Genomic DNA, 18,306 nt, shown 5'->3' on the forward strand with positions numbered 1-18,306 from the left:
CAGTGACTAAATACACCTTCTTTCCCATCTGTCCTTCCATGTACACTTGGGTTAACTACATGTTGGCCATTACAAATAACATAAGCATAGGAGTTTAGCTATCCTTTTGACAGCCGACTTCATTTCTCAATACCCAGAAGTGGGACTGCTGGGTCACAGTGTTTTCTACAATGGATATCTTTCTTTAGATTCTCAACAAAAAATCCACCATCACTCATTAGTAGTACAGGCACAATTTCATGTATATGTTGACTATTTGTATATCCTCTTGAGAAATATTATCCATGTCCTTTGCTCATTCTGTCTGTTTCTCCCTCCATCCATTCTTTGCTCATTTTAAAAGTCAGGGTTATTTCTTGCTTTTGGGTTCCTTAACTATTTTGACTATCCTTTGTCATATATAGTCTGGACATACCTTTTAGACCCCACAATGCCTCACACTTTGCTAAGTGTTCCTTCTGCTATCCCACCAACTTATTTAATAATAAATTAGCAGCTTAGACAGACGACTTCTCACTCACAACTGAGCTGAAACTACTCAACTATTTGCCTGCAATGGAGTGCAGGCTTTATTCTCCATTTCAGAAGAATGAACTGGAATGCTAAATGCACTTCTGGACCAGGCGTTATTACCAATTTACATGGTACTCCCTGTCCCACGCTCATCTTTCGGTGTTCTGTAATGACTTCAGATAGCAAAGTCTCCTTTAATAAGACCTCAGTTATTTGGAGCTTTCTTGTTTGCACTAGAGCATAGACCCAGGCTCACTCTCCACACATGCTGCTGTAAATCTGAGAATCCTTTCCTCCTTGGAACCCAGGTCTCTTTTACCTGGCAGGAAGGTACAGCAGTGGGACCAGGGAGACTTGTTCTTCCTTATTATCAATAGAAAATTCTTTTAAATGGAAAATATTGATAAACCCATACTGATAACTTCCCTTTAAATTCAATGGTTTTTTCCTTTTGAGATGAGGTTTCTCTGTGAAGCCCTGGCTGTCCTGGAACTTACTCTATAGAACAGACTGGCCTCGAACTCAGCCTCTGCCTCCCAAGTGCTGGGATTAAAGGCATTTGCTGCTGCCATGACCACCATCTGGCTCCAAACTTAGTCTTAGTCATACATAGAGAAGTCATAATTTTTTAACTTTTTAAAAAAAGATTTATTTTATGTTAGTCTGTGTGTGGAGACAGAGTTGCAGTTAATTTGTAAACTGCTATGTGGGTGCTGGGAATTGAACCTGGGTCCTCTGGAAGAGAAATCAGTACTCTTAAGCACTGAGTCATCAATCCAGCCCTGGGGCATTAATTCTAAATAAAAATAAAAATTGTTTATACCTTAAACTAACTTCTTCTATTAGTGTCTCACACTGTTTCTTTGTACTTTTAGTCCTTAATTATATTGTAACATATTTAATTTCCAGCTTTAAAAGCTTTTTAAGGTTAAGCTACAAACTTGATATAGCAAAATTGCTTCATTCTGATCCCAATTTTTAAAAGAATTCTGTTACTTATTGTCATATAAAACATATACATGGCTCCAAAGCCTAATCTAAAAAATTGTATGTATTCTCCTATTCTAGTTACCAGCTCCTATAGGCTAATGAGCTTACATTTTTTTCTTTAAAAATCACAGTGTATGTGTATACATGCTATAGCATGTATGTGGAGGTTAGCACACAACTTTGAGGGGAACAGATTTTTGTCTTCCACAGGTAGATCAGGTAGGTCAAACTCAGGTCCCAGGGCTTGGTTTGACTAAAGTCCCGGGACCTGAGCCAGCCAGGTGACCTTATCAGGTAAGCACTGCTGCCAGTCCTGAATAAACTGGGTTTGACTTCTTTTCTTTTTAAAGGAAATAAAAACAAAAACCCCACAACTCTGTATTATGTGTGTTTGCATTATATATACATATTCTTGTTTCCTTAGATAATGGCAGTCCAGCTATTAGAACCAATCTACCAAAGTCATCACAGGCTTAGTAGGTGTAGTGGTTTGAAAAAGAATGGCCCCCACACTCCTGTATTTGAATGCTTGGACTATAGAGCACTTTTGGGAGATGTAGTATTGTCAGAATAGGTATGGCTTTATTGGAAGAACTGTGTTGCTGCTGGCGTCAGTTCAGTAACACACAGTTCTTTTCCTGCTACCTGTGGATCAAGATGTAGAACTCTCAGGTCCTTCTTCAGCACCAGGTCTCATTGCATACTGTCATTCTTCCCGCCATAATGGTCTAAACCTCTGAAACTAAGCCAGCCCCAATTAAATGGTTTCCATTTTAAGAGGTGCCACAGTCATGGTATCTCTTCACAGCAATAAAAGCCCTGACTGGACAGTAGGCTAACATTATTTTCATCATTCTAGATGCTTCAAGTTTAAGATCAATGTGTTGGCTGGTCCATCCTAAGTCCTAGGTCCCTGGTTTGCAGATGGCCTTCTGCACCTGCACATTGTGTTTAAGAACCACTGGTGTTATATCTACATTTTTACTTCTCATAAGAACAGTTAGATTTGATTAGAACCTATCCCCAATGACCTCATTTTAGCTTAACTTCTATAAAGACCATTTTAAGTGCTACATGAAAATGTGACTTAATGAGAGAGAAGTGGTAGAGCTTAGTGGTAGAGTGCTTGCCTAGCAAGCGCAAGGCCCTGGGTTCGGTCCCCAGCTCCCCCCCCCACCCCCCCCCAAAAAAAAGAAAAAAAAAAAGAAAATGTGACTTAATGAGAGAGAAGCAGTAACTGTTTTCTTAAACAGAGTTTATAACTTTTTTTGCTAAGTATGTAAGTGAGAATATTCTGGCATCATTCCACAGTAGCATATGGGAGTTCTCTTCACTATTTTTTACAGCTTTGTAATACTTACTCTGTGGATAGTCTATTTTATCAATCAAATCTCATATCGGGTGACATTTGGTTTGTGCTTAATCTTCTGCCTTACAGAGATAAGATAAATGACTTTGGACACATCTTTTTGTGTTGATGTCAGTGGATCTTTGAGACATTCCCAGAATCAGGAATACTATGTCAAAGGGTAAATGAATATTAGATTCAGTCAGATCCTCCCAAATTTACCTCTGCCCAGATCTACATCACCCAGAGAAATTTGAGCGTACCTTTTTGTCCACTGCTACCAACTTCTAAATCTCTGCTAGCCCCTGCTACAGGGGACATTCCTTATTCCAATGATCAAATGGTTGCTGAAAGTGTAATAGTCTTTCCACACCCAGAAAGCATTTTGATTTCTGCGAAATGTGATGCCTCTTGGACTGTCTTTCTACAAGCAAACTCCACTCTTCAATCATCTGTGTGCTTTAGTTTCATACTGACATGTCTATGTCCTGCCTGTCTACTGAACCAGGAGTGCTGGTTTGTATGAGATCTCATAGAAGTTTCAGAGATCTGAATACTTGAGTCTCCTGTTGGTAGCTGTTGGGGAGGATTAGGAGGTTAGGCCTTACTGGGGAAAGTATGTCATGAGGGTGGATTTTGAAGTTTAAAAAACAAAACAAGGGGGTTGGGGATTTGGCTCAGTGGTAGAGCACTTGCCTAGCAAGCACAAGGCCCTGGGTTTGGTCCCCAGCTCTGAAAAAAAAGAAGAAAAAACAAAACAAAACAAAACAAACAACAAAAAAACCCAACAACATCCCACACCATTTGGACTTAGTTCTCTCTGCTTCCTGCTTACAGATGGAGATGTGAGCTCTTGGTCTCTACTCTAAGTTCCTGCCTATCTAGCTTAAACTATCCCTATGGAACCTATGACCAAATAAATGTTTTCATAAATTACCCTGGTCATTGTGTTTTGCCATAGCAACCGAATGGTAACTAAGAGAACATGGATTCTTAGGTTCTTTTAAAGCCCTTTTGTATTTTTTACTTATCAATTAAGATTTCCTCCTTCCTTTCTGAACTGTAGTGAAGTCCCTTGGATAGGTTATCCACTTCTCCTAAGATATAAGTCTTTCTTACACTCTACTTTTTGGAAGTTCCCTTCTTCTCCAGTCTGACTACTATTATATATTCACACACGCATATAAATATATATAGATCTGGGGAAGAATTGTGGTAAAGACGGAGTTATCTTTCTTTAAATATAAGCAAACAGTGAATTAATACAATATTGAACAGCCTCAGATTGACTTTTCTTCAACCAATGATGATACATACACAATTAAACAAGCACAAAAGTATTTCCTACAACCTATCACTTAGCACTGTACATATACAAAAGGCAAGGCCTCAACAACTACAAAGCCATTCTATTTCTGCTGTTGCTCTTTTAAAGTTCTGTATCAGAGTACAGATAGCCATTAAGCCATCTGAGATGAACCATGATGGGTTTGAGATGTAAGCTACTCATCATGTTGATAAGAGATAGCCCAGGAACACCTGTGCTCAACCCTAGGCTCAGAATTAATAAGGGAGAAGCTACGATCTCTCTTTTAATGCTTCCCTTAGTGATTATGTTCTGTTTTACTTCAGATTGGGTCTTTTATTTAGATTTTAAAATTACCCATATGATGGCAGTCATTATACTAGAATATCCCACAATAGGCTCAAATATACAAAATGAAAAGAGAACATGAGTGAGCAAAGGCAGCCAGTGGTCAGTTACCCACCTTACACAGGTCCTGTGGGGATGTTTAGAACTTTATAGGCATCAGTGACAGAAAAGGTCAAGGGTTCAAGGACAACTTTTATCTCTAGGTCTGATACTTCCTGGACAGTTGCTTTCAATGTTTGTACATTTTTATTCCACACAGCTTCCTTACTAGAACCCCAGCAAGACTTTGTGGACAGTTAAGTTTACCAGACCCAGTGTCTAGCTCTTCCTGCTGCCTGCTGATCTGGATGTAGATCTCTTAGCTGCTCCTCCAGCACCATGTCTGTCTGCATGCTGCCATGCTTCCTGCCATGATAATGCAAGAAACCTCTGAAGCGGTAGGGAAGTGCCAATGAAAAGAACTTTTTTATAAGAGTTGCCTTGGTCAGAGTGTCTTTTCACAGTTACAGAACGGTGACTAAGACACTGACCTTCTTCTTGACCATGAGGAAATAGTGCCTTTTCCTGTACTTGGGAACCATCCAGGTGTTTCAGGACCAAAGTGTAGCAATTCCCCGAGTTGAAATCATCCATGCTACATTGGAGGGGAATGTCAGCTCTTAGCCAGCTGACCCACCTCTGCCCTGGTACGGATGACATATGAGCACTGTGGCCATCTGTCCATAAGGGCATGGACCACTTACGAGATCAATGGCCCAGCAGCCTTAAGAAGTCAGAGGGAGGTGCACAACCACCTGCAACCTCCCAAATCTCAATTTTTATAATTATTTTTCTGTCCGCTTTTTATAGAATCCCTTTAATTTCTTTAACCTAACAAAATATGCATGTTTCTTCTAGTCTCTGAGGTCAAGCTTTTATTTTGTTTGTAAATTATTAGTATTGCTCTCTTCTATTAAACAAATTGGTACCAGTCAATGATCAAATTCTTCTTAGGAACAGATTACGCCCTAAAAGTGTTTCCTGTGTACTCCAGCTCAGTGTCTTTACTCTATGGCAATTTTCCTTGGGAACTTCATGTGTGGTCAGATGGGGTGTGGCAGGGCAAGGTAGGGCAGCTGCAGCTTAAGTCTTGGGTGTTAGGCTTTGTGTTAGGGTAAGAGTTGGCTGTCAAGATTGTGGGAATTTACAAATACCAGAATAGGGCTTTAACCTAGATGGCAACATCTGTTCTTAACATCAGGGTGGGAAAGGGGGATTGCATGCCAACTGGTACAGACTATTTCATATATAAGACGTTAATCTTTTTTTTTTTTTCAGTACTACTTCTCACGCTTCTCATCCATTGTACCTGCCAATTCTGGGCCAGAGTCTCTTGGGATTCCCATAGGCAGGCTGGTTCCCAGATCCCTCTAGTTCCTTTCCTAGCACATTCTGAACTGTAAATCTTTCCACCTCTTCTATCCATCAACATGCTCCCATCTGCCTTGTCTTCTAGAGATTCATTGAAGGCTGTCATCTGTTGCTTAACACCCCTTCTCATTGCTATTCTACCTCTACTGCTTATCCTACATCAATTACAGTCATCCAGCAGGGTCTTAGAAGGGATTAGGGCAATCTAATGTTGATTCCTTCCTGAATTTTCTAGCCAGTGCTAGGAAGAAATACATATGCACTTTTTGTAACTGTGTTTTTTAAAGCTATAGATTAAAAAAAAAATCAATTTTTTTTGCAACAAGTGTCATGTATACCATTGAATGAACACAGACTTTTAAAGCAAGATAATCTTCCATCATTTCCCTAAGCCTAAAAAAGAAAAGCAGGAAAATGCAATTTCTTCTGAATTTGATGACTCAGAGGTATTTGTGCTAATCAATAAGGAAAAGTAATCTTTTTGTGTCATGGAACAAGAGAGAAGTTCACAGAATTTTTATGTGGTTTTCCTGAGGAGCTGGACTAATTTTAGAATAGTGACTTTAGATGGGCTTTAGAAGGTGTGTAGAATAGGCATTTGGACATAAACTTACAAATCAAGAAGACATGGTTTTAAAACTTGATCATTAATAGCCATGCTGTATAAGAAGTCACAGAAAGTAAATGATTTACAAGGGCAGAGAGTAGAATTCTAAGGAATACATATGCTAAGAATGTGTGCAAGAAAAATCAACTTTTAATAAATATTACAAGTGAGTGTTTTATTATGTTAAATGCTTTTGAAATGTCTATTGCAAGTAATACCATAAAGTTTGCACTGATCTTAATAATTAATAACTAAATGACCATATTTATTGGAAAAGTTATTCAGGCAAAGTGCAAGATAAGATTCAATTTCAGGTAACATCTGAAGCCATGACTTCAGATGGAACCACTCCCACACCTGTATCTCGGCAGTGCCAATAGATGGCAGAAGGAATAACTAATGTGGAGCTGAACTGTTGCTAGGTAGACCAGCTGGCTGAAAAGGACACAGAAATGCAATTAATATAAGAACGGATGAAATAGCTCAAGAAATTCAGGAAACCTAGGAAGCAAAACTGTGGATATCTGAAAGCTTAAGAGTAGCCAGAGAATCAGGATATTATTATTGGTAGAATGACTGTGTAAGTAAGGGACGGGATAAAATGGATGATGGATAGACACAAGGCTCAGCTTAGAGAGGAGGCTAGGTATTTCTGAGCAAGCATCACCAGAAGGCCAAGGGGAAAAAATGGTATTAAAGATGTTGAATCAGCTAAGCACACAACAGTGATAGCACCTGCAAAGTTGGCTTCCAATCTTTTCTTTAGATAGAGGTGACTTAGAGGCTACAGGTCCAAGTAGCAGCTGATTCACTCATTCCTCCTACCAGACACCAGGCAGGTACCGGCCAAGTGTAGCCAGTGTGCATGTGCATGGCCAGTTACAAGGAAAGTTTAAAGATGAAGGAGCTGAGGGCACCGAGTGTCAGGGCTGCTATTATTATGCTGGCACGGTGCAGCATCATATCCCGGAGCAGCTCACAGTGCAGGAGTTATGTGGACCCCTTCACAGAGGACTGGTCGGTCCTACAGCCATTCTTTTGTGGTAGCCATTCTGTCACTGTCACAAATAACAGGCAAAGTTCAATGAATATGTGCTTAAAAACCTGGCTTGAGTATAGCCTGGCTGATTGTACCTGGGAGAATAAGAAAGCAACTTTTGCAGGTGCCCATGCAACCTTTTCCTGAGGATCAAAAGCATTAAAGGTAAGATATGTACGTCCATGAAGACTTTTAAGAGCTGGGCACGATGCTGAAGTTCCCAGCACTGGGCATTGAGGGAGAAAGATGGTAGATGCAAGGCCAACCTGGGCTACATAGTAATACATGGGAAAAAAAAAAAAAAAAGGTAGACCACTTAAGGTGAATAATCCCTCATGTCTATTGCTCCTGTGCTGGATGACATTAAAATGAAGAGGATGCAGAGCTAGCCTCAGGTAATTAGCAAAGACACTTCCCTGATCCTTCATCATACACCAAGACATGGAGCACACCATATGTATTAAGATGTGGAAAGCATTCTTGCCTGTTTCTTTTTAGGAAGTGTTTTGCTTGTATGCTTTTTTTCTTGAGATTTCCTCCTGTTTATCTTCTCTTTACAGGGCTCAGCTTGTGTAGTGTACGAGTTGCAAACACCTGTTCCTGCAGAACTCAGCAACTGGTATAAAGGGAACAAAGTAAGGACAAGTAAATAAAACGGTCAGTCACCTTTCATGATGTGGCCCAGTTTTCACTTTAACCTTTTTCCTATGATAGGCCCATCCTGCTTGCCCCCACCTTCAGTGCTTGGTACTAAGACCCAGACTGGGTACCCACTCTATCACTGAGCCACACCTCCTATCCACTTTTATATTTTGTTAGAGGTACATTAACCCAAATTAAAAGAGGGAATTACTAATTAACATTCGTCAACTTATCAAGCATAGAGTCAGAACGATATTATATTAGGAAGAAAAAAGTAGTAAGAACTAGTGGCTTATTAATTCACCAGGTATTTATTTACTGTTATTATCTTGTAATAAATTAGGCTAGACCATACGATTTTCATCAGAAGACCCAATAATAGTGTATGTATGCTTATATACAAAGATATGGACAAAGATCCAATTACATGTAACTTAATGAACAAAAGACATGTAGCCAATGCGAGTGACACCTACATACTGTCAGGTGAATGCCACCGTAGAACACAAACTAAAACAGTTTAAACAGGCATGTACTAGAGCAGGTGGTAGTGGTACACACTTTTAATCCTGGCACTCAGGAGGCAGACAGGCGGATCTCTGTGAGTTCAAGGTCAGCCTGGTGACAGAGGGAGTTCCAGACAGCTAGGGCTACACAGAGAAACCCTGTCTTGAAAAACCAACACCTCCCCCGGTCCCCGACCCTCCCTACACACAAAGCATGTACTTAGTTACTTTTTGGCTCTTAATTTTATGTGGATCTTTTCATACAGATCTAAAACTAAATTAACAAGTAGCTTGCTTTTCACAGTCATACAATTCTGAAGGGAAGTTCTTGTTCTAGTGGACTTTCGTACTAGAATTAAAATCAAATTAGCAAGGCATGATTGCAGGTTTCAGAGGAGTGAGACAAAATACTAATTCTTAACAGCACCCATCAAAAATCAGAATTTTCTCCATCACCATGAGCACGAAGATTTAATATAAGCATTTACCTTTCTTCTGTGAGAAGTCCGTGTAGATCTACCAACACTATAGACTATTTCTTCATCCTTATTTAAAGGACTGCAAGTGTTAGTGCCTGATAACAGGAAACAAGCAAAATTAGGTTCTTAGCACAAAACCAACACGAATCACATGGATAAAGAACTTTATAGTGTTTTTTGCATCACATTTGCTCTTAAATGCCATATTTAGGACAGATAATTAATAAGAGCAGTGAGAGAGACCCAGATGAGGGTTTAAAGAGTTGCTGAATACACAGACTGAGTACAATAAAAGCATGAAACAGAACACACAACTGCACCTTACACATGCCTGACATTTAGAAAAGACAGTGTAATATGTTCAAAGCTTAGAACATGACAGACTAGAGTCAAAACTTTACCTGTGACTTAGTAATTTACAGGTTTAGAGTCACAAACGCAGGCTACAGCAGTAAGAAGACATCGAAGGATCTCAGAAAGGCGGACACATGAATACAGGGTCCATAATCCAAGTACTCACAGGATGGCTTTGTCAGCCAAGTGTGGTATGCCAGAAAAACCAGGAAACATTTTTGTTTTATGATCACAAAAGACATATACTTGGTAAGTATATGCAATGAGAATGCCATGCTAATGGTGGATAAGACTTTTGGCCATTTAGGAATGGTCCTTACAGTTCAAACTGTTTCACTTCCTCAGTTGTACAATCAGAGAAATCTATTATTGATCCTAGGTTGGCTAAGAGATCAGCAGCACTGTGCATTATCAACTTGAAGCAGAGAAAGCCCATTTAAGTTCAATGAGGATGATTATCAAGTATGACACTTGCAATAGAAAGAAGGGATAATTTTTCATACACAGTATTTGATTTTCTTAAAATCAAGAACATACTGTTGTACCACATATAAAAATTTATAAGAATAAAGAGATTAAATTTTATGTGCTAAAAAGAATTAAGGCACTAGGGAGGCAGCTCAGTTGTCAAAGTGCTCCTTGAGCAGGAGAACTTGGGTTTGATGCCCAGAACCCATATAAAAAAGCCAGGTATTGGGGGTGGAGAGATGGCTCAGCAATTAAGAGTATTTGCTGCTCTTATAGAGGGTCAAGTTCAGTACCCACACCGGAAGACTCATAACTCCCAGGAGGATCTGCCATCCTCTTCTAAGCCCTGCAGGTATGGCATACATAAACATGGGTAGCAATACATATAAATATAAGTAAATCTAAAACAAAAAATAAAAGGGCATCTTATGGCAAAAGAGCAATCTGAAGGCCGGGAGGATTCTGACATTCCAGATAAGCGGGTTCCTAGAGTTTGCCAGACAACCATCTAGTCTAATAACCAAGCCCATCTCAAAAAGCAAAGTGGGTGCTAGGCAAGGCTGCACGTACGCTTAATAATCTCAATGCCATGGGGGAAGTGAAGACAGGACGATCACTGGCACTTGCTGGACACTAGCTGAGCTTCAGATTCAGTAAGAGAGTCCGTCTCAGAGGAGTAAAAGCAGAGTGGAAGCAACAGCACAGGACAGATAATGCCCCACTCCCTGCACGTGTATACACACACACACACACACACACACACACACACACACACACACACGCTACCCCTCACAAAAGACAAACATAAATAATACCTGGAGGAATCTCAGAGAATGAGGATTTAGTAGGACTCAGAATTGCAAATGATCCCTGAGGTGGTGCTATGTTTTCCTAAGCAAAGGAAAAAGTACAAATTAGATACCATTAAGAACAGGGAATGAGTAAATGATGTGCCTTATTTTAGAAGAGGAATTCTAAGCATAGATTGGAATTTAAAAAAAAAAAAAAAAAGAAAAAGAAAATGAGAAGGTCTAAGCTAAACAAAGTATAACTCTGAGTGGTCACCTTCACAATGCAAATGTATTTGCCAACACAACCACCCCAATAAAGGGTCATATTAATCACTGATTTGGTTTATTTAAAATTCCATTGTCAAACTTATACAAAGCAGAGTAAAGAAAATCATTAAGAAACACCATCTAGTATTATAATATTTTTCAATGAAACTCATGGTAAGATGGCAAAATAAAGATTTCAAAGCCTTCCCATATAATTGTAATACAGTAACTATTGTTAATTTATAGAAAAATACGACAGTTTGAAAAATATCCCCCTTTCATACCAGTTTGCTCACAGTTTTGATATTTAATCAGAAATGCTCAATTTCATAAAAACACCTTTTCTGCATGGACTGAGACGATCACAGCGTTTCTGTTTTATTTGAAAGTGTGCACAAAATCAGTTTTACAGCAAAATTATAACTGTGAGACAGGTTTAGTGACAATTTGAATTTAACATAGGGCTAATGAAACAATGCATTCCTTCTTATGTGAAGGTTGATGCTTTATGTGTTTCAAAGACTGCACATGGTTTATCTGAGCTGCTAAAATGTCAGCTGAAGTTGCTGATAAGCTCCTACTGTCCTTAGACTCTTGTTAGGATATAGTAATGTCACCTCTTTCTCCTGACTGGTCATTTTTCTTTCTTTATCCCCCTGAGTTGATCTGAAGATTTACTAAAATGTGTCTCCTACTACGTGTTTTTTCCTCTTAAAAACATATTATTTCAGTTCTAAGATGGATATTTTTTCATATTTTAATGTCTCAGATACCTGCATTTCTTTTCTTAGTGATACAAAATAGGCACATCTTACAACCAATAGCACTTAGGTTTAATGAAACTACTATACGTAAGACATTGAATTGTGGCATGTCATCTGACCTACTTCATAATTTCAAATCATAATTTTTATGCAAAAACAAGGGAAGCCTGGTGGAAATAGGAGCATGCCTTCTCCTGGGGTTTCCACACTTACGAGATTCTCTTCCTTGTCATCAAAGTTTGGCTGAAGGAACTGCTCATGAACTGGGGACTGCAGGGGACTGGTAGTGATGCTGACGTTTCTCGGATGAACAGGTGTTCCTCCTTTACACAATGGAGTATTGGCTGGTAAAGATTCATCAAACACTTCAGGGCTTAAGTCTTCTCCAAAAGTAACTCTCTTCCTCTTCCTCAGATTCAGACAGCCTGGTGTTTTACAGTTTTCTCTACCTATAGACAATGAATGAGAATATGCTAAAACTTAAGCTGTTTTTCTTACCTAAAAGTACAATAGATTGTCTGAATTTGGCATATTCCGCTGCTATTTTTATAACAACACAATTTGTAGAGAAAATTCAAATGGGTGAAAGCCACACTTTTGACTAAAATGGTACTGACTTTCAAATAAGGTAATTATTTCAAGTATTAATAAAATTGAAGCATTTGAAGTTCTTTACAAGTTCTGTCATTAAGTCAAACTTGATAGGCAACAGAGATCACCTCTTTCTGTATGGTGCTGGGGATTAAACCCAGTTCTCTCACCCACGTCAGGCAGATCATCTACCACCGAGTACACCTCAAGCCCAAATGAGGCTTTCTAAAGACACCTTTCCCTCCCATGCCCTCCACTCCCAAGTCATTTCAGACATGGTAAAGCTTGAGCAGAAAGAGAAAATAATACGCTTAATTTAAAGATGACTGTGAGTAACATACCCGCTCCTCCTTTGCAACAGTTGGACGGACATGTGATCAGATGGGCCTGGTCATCACAGGGGTTGTATCCCTAATCAGAATAATGACCGATCAAAGATTTACTCCTTTTATAACACACAAAGTCACTAAAAAGAATGGGACTGCTGAACTTTTTTTTTTTAAAAGGCTACCTTTTTATTTTCTTACTTGTTTTAGCTTTAAAACACCATTCTGAAAAGGCCCAAGTAAAAACTTCTCTCATCTTTTATTTTTTAATATTTATTTTTAAGTGTATGAATGTTTTTGCCTGTATGTATTATTGTGGGCTTGCCATGTAGGTTCTAAGAACTGGACTTGGGTCCTCTCTGTAAAGAGTAGGAAGTGCTGTCAAATGTTGAGCCATCGTTCCAGTCCCTGGCTTCTATATTTTAATAAATAGTATTGTGAGCCAAAATTGAGAACAGAAATTGCTAAGTATGGGTTAAAATCATCCCATTTTGATCCAGCAAGCTAATAAATGTGCAAGTGGTTAAAGTTATGGTGTGTTCTATTAGGTATCAGATCAGCCAGGTTTCAAGGTCCAAGCATGAGAGCTGCACTAACACAAAGAGACACACCAGGTCAATGACATCAAGGGGAGCTTTGCCATAAGGGTGAGAACGGTACTTTTAACAAGCATGGGATTTCCTGCCTGAATTACCATGTTCTTGAGGAAGAAATCTGTGTTTATCTGAAAGATTACAGAGGGCACAGTATAAAGGAATGGATGGTCTAAGCCTGGCAGAACAAAGTCAGGCCTGCAGGGGCTCACCACACCACCCAGCCAGAATCCCTGTCAGCCCATGGTCTGAGTACTACTCACATTCCAAACTGTAACCACCCCAAGAACTACTCTGCCCCAACCAAGCCTCCTAATGAGCAACTGCCCGAGTTAGTCCTTTCTAACACATCCATGCACTAGAAGGGGGGGACTTGCACAACAACAATGCATTCTTACTGTATGAATGCCAAGGCTACTTACGGAGCCACTCACACATGCTACCTATTTCCTGTAGCTCCCTCCTGCCTTAGGTTACTGCACTCACAGAAACATGGATGGTTGAAGACACAGTTAAGATCCACACATTTGGAATGAGTAAGCCATGGACTGAGGCACTGATAGTGAACTAATTTGGCAATGCAGTTAATTATAATTTGGATTAACTTTTAGACTTATATAGTCTACTACATTGAATTTTGAATACTACATAATATTACTTGAAAACAGAACCGATCTCAGAATAGTAATGTGACTTTACAAAAAGAAAAACAAGTGAGGGTTTCCCTGCATACCAGCATGACACATGGATTTCAGTTACTACTCTGAAGCAAATGATTCTGAATTCCTTTGCTTTAGGAAGTGTAACTCTTACCTTTCCATTCTCTGAGAATGACTGACAAGGTTTCTTCAACACAGAACGAAGCACAAAGGTCTTAGTAGATGGATTGCTGCTCCCGCACACAGGAATTAGAGGAGTCCTGGTAGTAGTGGCTGTGCCTGAGCTCAGTGGTGTTGCCGGTGTGTCAAGTGGAACAGCATCAACTGATCTTGTGCCCTCTACACAGTCAGTCACTGCAAGTCCTTCAAGGGAAGGAAAGATGAGACTGTCCAAATATGCTTTATCCAGGCACAAGATATTCACCACACTTACCAAGACGGTAACATGGTATTTAAAAATAGTGAGCCTGGAACTCAGGAGACAGAGGCAGGAGGATGGACAATTTAAGACAGCTGGGGCTATACAGTAAGATCCTGCTTCACAGACGCCAAGTGCTTACTTAAAAGTCTTAGTTAGGGTTTTACTGATGTGAACAGACACCATGACCAAGGCAACTCTTATAAGGACATTTAGTTGGGGTAGGCTTATAGGTTCAGAGGTTCAGTGCATTATCATCAAGATGGGAACATGACAGCATCCAGGCAGGCATGGTGCAAGAGGAGTTGAGTGTTCTACCCCTTCATCTGGAGACTGTTAGAATACTGACTTCTAGGAAGCTAGAGCAAGGGTCTTAAAGTCCATGCCCACAGTGACACACCTACTCCAACAAGGCCACACCTCCAAATAGTGCTACTCTCTGGCCCACATAGGTTTGTTCAAACACATGAGTCTATGAGGACCATACCTAACCTTAGCATAATAAAAATGTACATTTAGCCTAAATTCCAAAGCCTGGAGAGCCTATAGCAGTATCAACAATGTCAAAAGTAGAGAGTTCAAAGTATCTTCTCAGATTCATCCAATCACTTAACTGTAATTCCCAAATCAAGACAGAAAACCAGCTGGGAAGACTCCAAACTCTGTACCTCTATGTCTGATGTCCAAGAGGTATTCAGATTTCTACTCCTTTTTCATCTTTGCTGACTACAATTAAGTCCTTTTTTTTTCTCATGTTTTTATTGGATATTTTCTTTACATTTCAAATATTATCCCCGTTCCTGGTTTTCCTTCAAGAAACACCTTATCCCATCCCTCCAGCCCGTCTCCATGAGGGTGCTCCCCATACCCATCCACCCAGTGCCTCCTGCCTCCCTGTCTGGCATTCCCCTACACTGGGGCATCCAGCCTTCACAGGACCAAGGGATTCTCTTCCCATTGAGGCCCAACAAGGCCATCCGCTGTTACATATGCAGCTGGATCCATGGGTCATTCCATGTGTACTTGTTTTGGTGGTTTAATCCCTGGGACCTCTGGGGTGTCTGTCTGGTTGATATTGTTGTTGTTCTTACGGAGTTGCAAAGCACTCCAGCTACCTCAGTGCTTTCTCTAACTATAGATATTTCCTGAGAGGCTCTGCCAGAGCCTGACAAATACAGAGGTGGATGCTTGCAGCCAATCAATCAACTGAGAATGGGGTCCCCCATAAACTTCTTTCTCCTGGGTTAGGTCCATTTCTGCAACAGCTATCCCAAGGTTCTGGCATCTCCAACATCTTGGGGTCTCCCAGGCAACTTCAACGTTACAGCTTCTTGTTCCAATGTTCCAGTATGATCAGACACATGATCTTCTGGGCTCCTCCAAAGGGCTTAGGGCACATCTCCAGCTCTGCCCTCTGTAGCACCCTAAGCTCAGGTTGATCCACTCCACTGTTGCTGCTGTTCTTGGTGGTCATCCTTAGTACTGGCATTTCCAGTACACTAGGGTTTTCGACTGCAACTAGGTTTCAACAATAGCTTCTCATAGTCTCTCTTCATTATGCCAAACCTCAACTTCTTTGCAGGACCCCTTTAATCGTAGGCCATCGACTGCAATTGAGGCTGCACCAAATGCCAATGACCTTCCCAGGTTTCTCACAGTGCCAAGTCTCAGCTGCACTCCATGACCCCTTCATACCTTCAAAACCAGTATCACCTGGGTGACTCTTACACATTACCACATACAACTGAAGCACAAGGTACAACCTTGGTCATCTCTGGAACACAGCTTCTTTGTGCTCTCAGAAAACACTTTCCAGAAGATTTCACCTCAGTGATGCTGGTCTTTTCTTAATCACCACTAATTTCTTAGCTCCATCTAACCAGCATCAATTGTCCCAGTAGTCCCTTCTAAAGCCAGAGACACATGGCCAAAACTGCCAGAGTTCTGCTGCTTGCTGAGGCTGAAACATGGCCCCCTTGTTCTATTACAGTATCACCAGTTTTCTGTTTTTCAACTCCTTCACTGCCTATGCTTGGCTATCCTAGAACTTGTTCTGTAGATTGATCTTGAACTCTGAGATCTACATGGTTGTGTCCTGAATGCTGGGATTAAAAGTGTGTACCACCATGCCTGGACTTAAGTTTTCATCACCTAATACCTGCTCTGTCCTAGGCTGGCCTTGAACTCAGAGTTCTGCTTGCCTTTGCCTCCTGAGATTAAAATTAAAGGTTTGTACCTAAATGCCTGGACCTAAACTTAGCTAGATGGGATCTTGCCCCAAGGTCACCACTCTCCCTTAATTCAATTTAATATCTGTGAACACAGGATTCAGCTCCATTTCACTTCCTGGTGCTCCTTTCTATTTTTTCTTTCTTAGCTTGCTATGCTTGTTCAAAACACTCTTCATAAGACTTAACCAGAGAACAAAGTCTATACTGGGCATTTCTGAGACTTCCTTTTGTCAATGCAATTAATATAAATCTCTTCACCTTAGCTTCAGGTAGACTCTTCAGACAAGGGCAAAACAGCCATATTCTTCACCAAAATACCACAAAAATAGTATTTAGGCCACATACTGAAGTTCTTCTCCACTGAAACCTCTAGGGCCATGTCTGAACAGTTCAAATCACCCTTAGCAACAAAGTCTTCCATAGTCTTACTAGGATTGTCCATTAAGCCCCACTTTAAGGATTCCACTGTTAGGTACAAACTCCAAAGTCCCCAAGTTCACATTCTTCCAAACAAAAGCATGGTCAGGCCTATCACAGCAATACTCCAATCCCTGGTACCAACTTCTGTCTTAGTTAGGGTTTTACTGCTGTGAACAGACACCAAGACCAAGGCAACTCTTATAAAGGACAACATTTAATTGGGGTTGGCTTACAGGTTCAGAGGTTCAGTCCATTATCATCAAGAGGGCATGGCAGCATCCAGGCAGGCATGGTACAGGTGGAGCTGAGAGCTCTATATTTTCACCTGAAGGCTGCTAGAAGACTGGCTTATAGGAAACTACCTACGGTGACACACCTACTCCAACAAGTCCACATCTCCAAATAGTGCCACTCTCTGGGTTAAGCATATACAAACCATCACACCTAATATGCAAGGATCAAACCCTAGCAACATAAAATAAAAAAGAAATTCAACTCTAAAATTCCTTGCTCATAGACTTCATGTGGACATGAACAGAAGACAGAGAAGTGACACTGGTCACACACCGTATAACATGGCTATCACAAACAAAGATAAGAGGTTTTGGCTTTTGCAGACATCTGCATCAGAGGATGGAAAAAAGGTCGGGAAAGAGTCTTGTGCTGCTAATGGACATTTTGTTAGAATACCTATTATTTGGAATATAGAACTAACCTGAGCCAAAGCTTGATAAGGAGTCATTTTACTATTCAAAATGGAGGCATTTCAATATGTAAACACTGTGGGAGTGAGAGAAAGGGATGAGGAAAGAATCAGCTCACACAGAAGCTGCCCACCAAACACACAGGGTTCACATTGCCTCAGCAGTGAGGCAGATGCAATCTGTCATAAGGGGAAAACCCTGTATAACATACACACTAAGACATGATTTGTGCTAAATGAAACATGTTCTAGCCATCTAAATCTGAAGGCATTTGTTTGTGTATTGTGGAAAGGTTATCCTTGTGTTATTCAATTGCTGTGTTTTCTGCCCTCATTTTGTCTTAATCTGGGCGCAGCACTGTAATGTTTATAACAAGAATTTCTTGTCTTAAGTTTGTATAAAGTTTTTATCATTTATTCTCTGCTTTGTCAATAAATACTGATCACCCAATGGTTGGGCAGAAGAAAATTAGGATGGAAGTTTCTACCAGTCGAGGGGTGGAGAGAATGTTTCACACCTGCCATGAAGATGA

The 18,306-nt window shown here is 40.3% G+C and overlaps 1 protein-coding gene across 8 annotated transcripts in view; it reads right to left on the reverse strand.

Annotated features, from left to right (window-relative positions):
• Cdca2 (cell division cycle associated 2) overlaps positions 1-18,306 on the reverse strand; it is a 46,165-nt gene that overhangs the window by 12,307 nt on the left and 15,552 nt on the right. For 7 of the 8 annotated variants that reach the window (XM_017599696.3, XM_063274292.1, XM_006252118.5 and 4 more), the window contains 6 exons: positions 14,156-14,364; positions 12,765-12,834; positions 12,046-12,281; positions 10,826-10,901; positions 9,198-9,283; positions 8,046-8,177 (listed from right to left, as the gene is read on the reverse strand). In XM_017599696.3, coding sequence (XP_017455185.1) covers positions 8,046-8,177; positions 9,198-9,283; positions 10,826-10,901; positions 12,046-12,281; positions 12,765-12,834; positions 14,156-14,364 — 809 coding nt within the window. Of the gene's footprint in view, positions 1-8,037; positions 8,178-9,197; positions 9,284-10,825; positions 10,902-12,045; positions 12,282-12,764; positions 12,835-14,155; positions 14,365-18,306 lie in introns of all 8 variants that reach the window. The other variant, NM_001107273.1, reaches the window with a different exon arrangement.

Source organism: Rattus norvegicus, chromosome 15 (assembly GCF_036323735.1).
Source record: "Rattus norvegicus strain BN/NHsdMcwi chromosome 15, GRCr8, whole genome shotgun sequence".
NCBI classification, from domain to species: domain Eukaryota; kingdom Metazoa; phylum Chordata; class Mammalia; order Rodentia; family Muridae; genus Rattus; species Rattus norvegicus.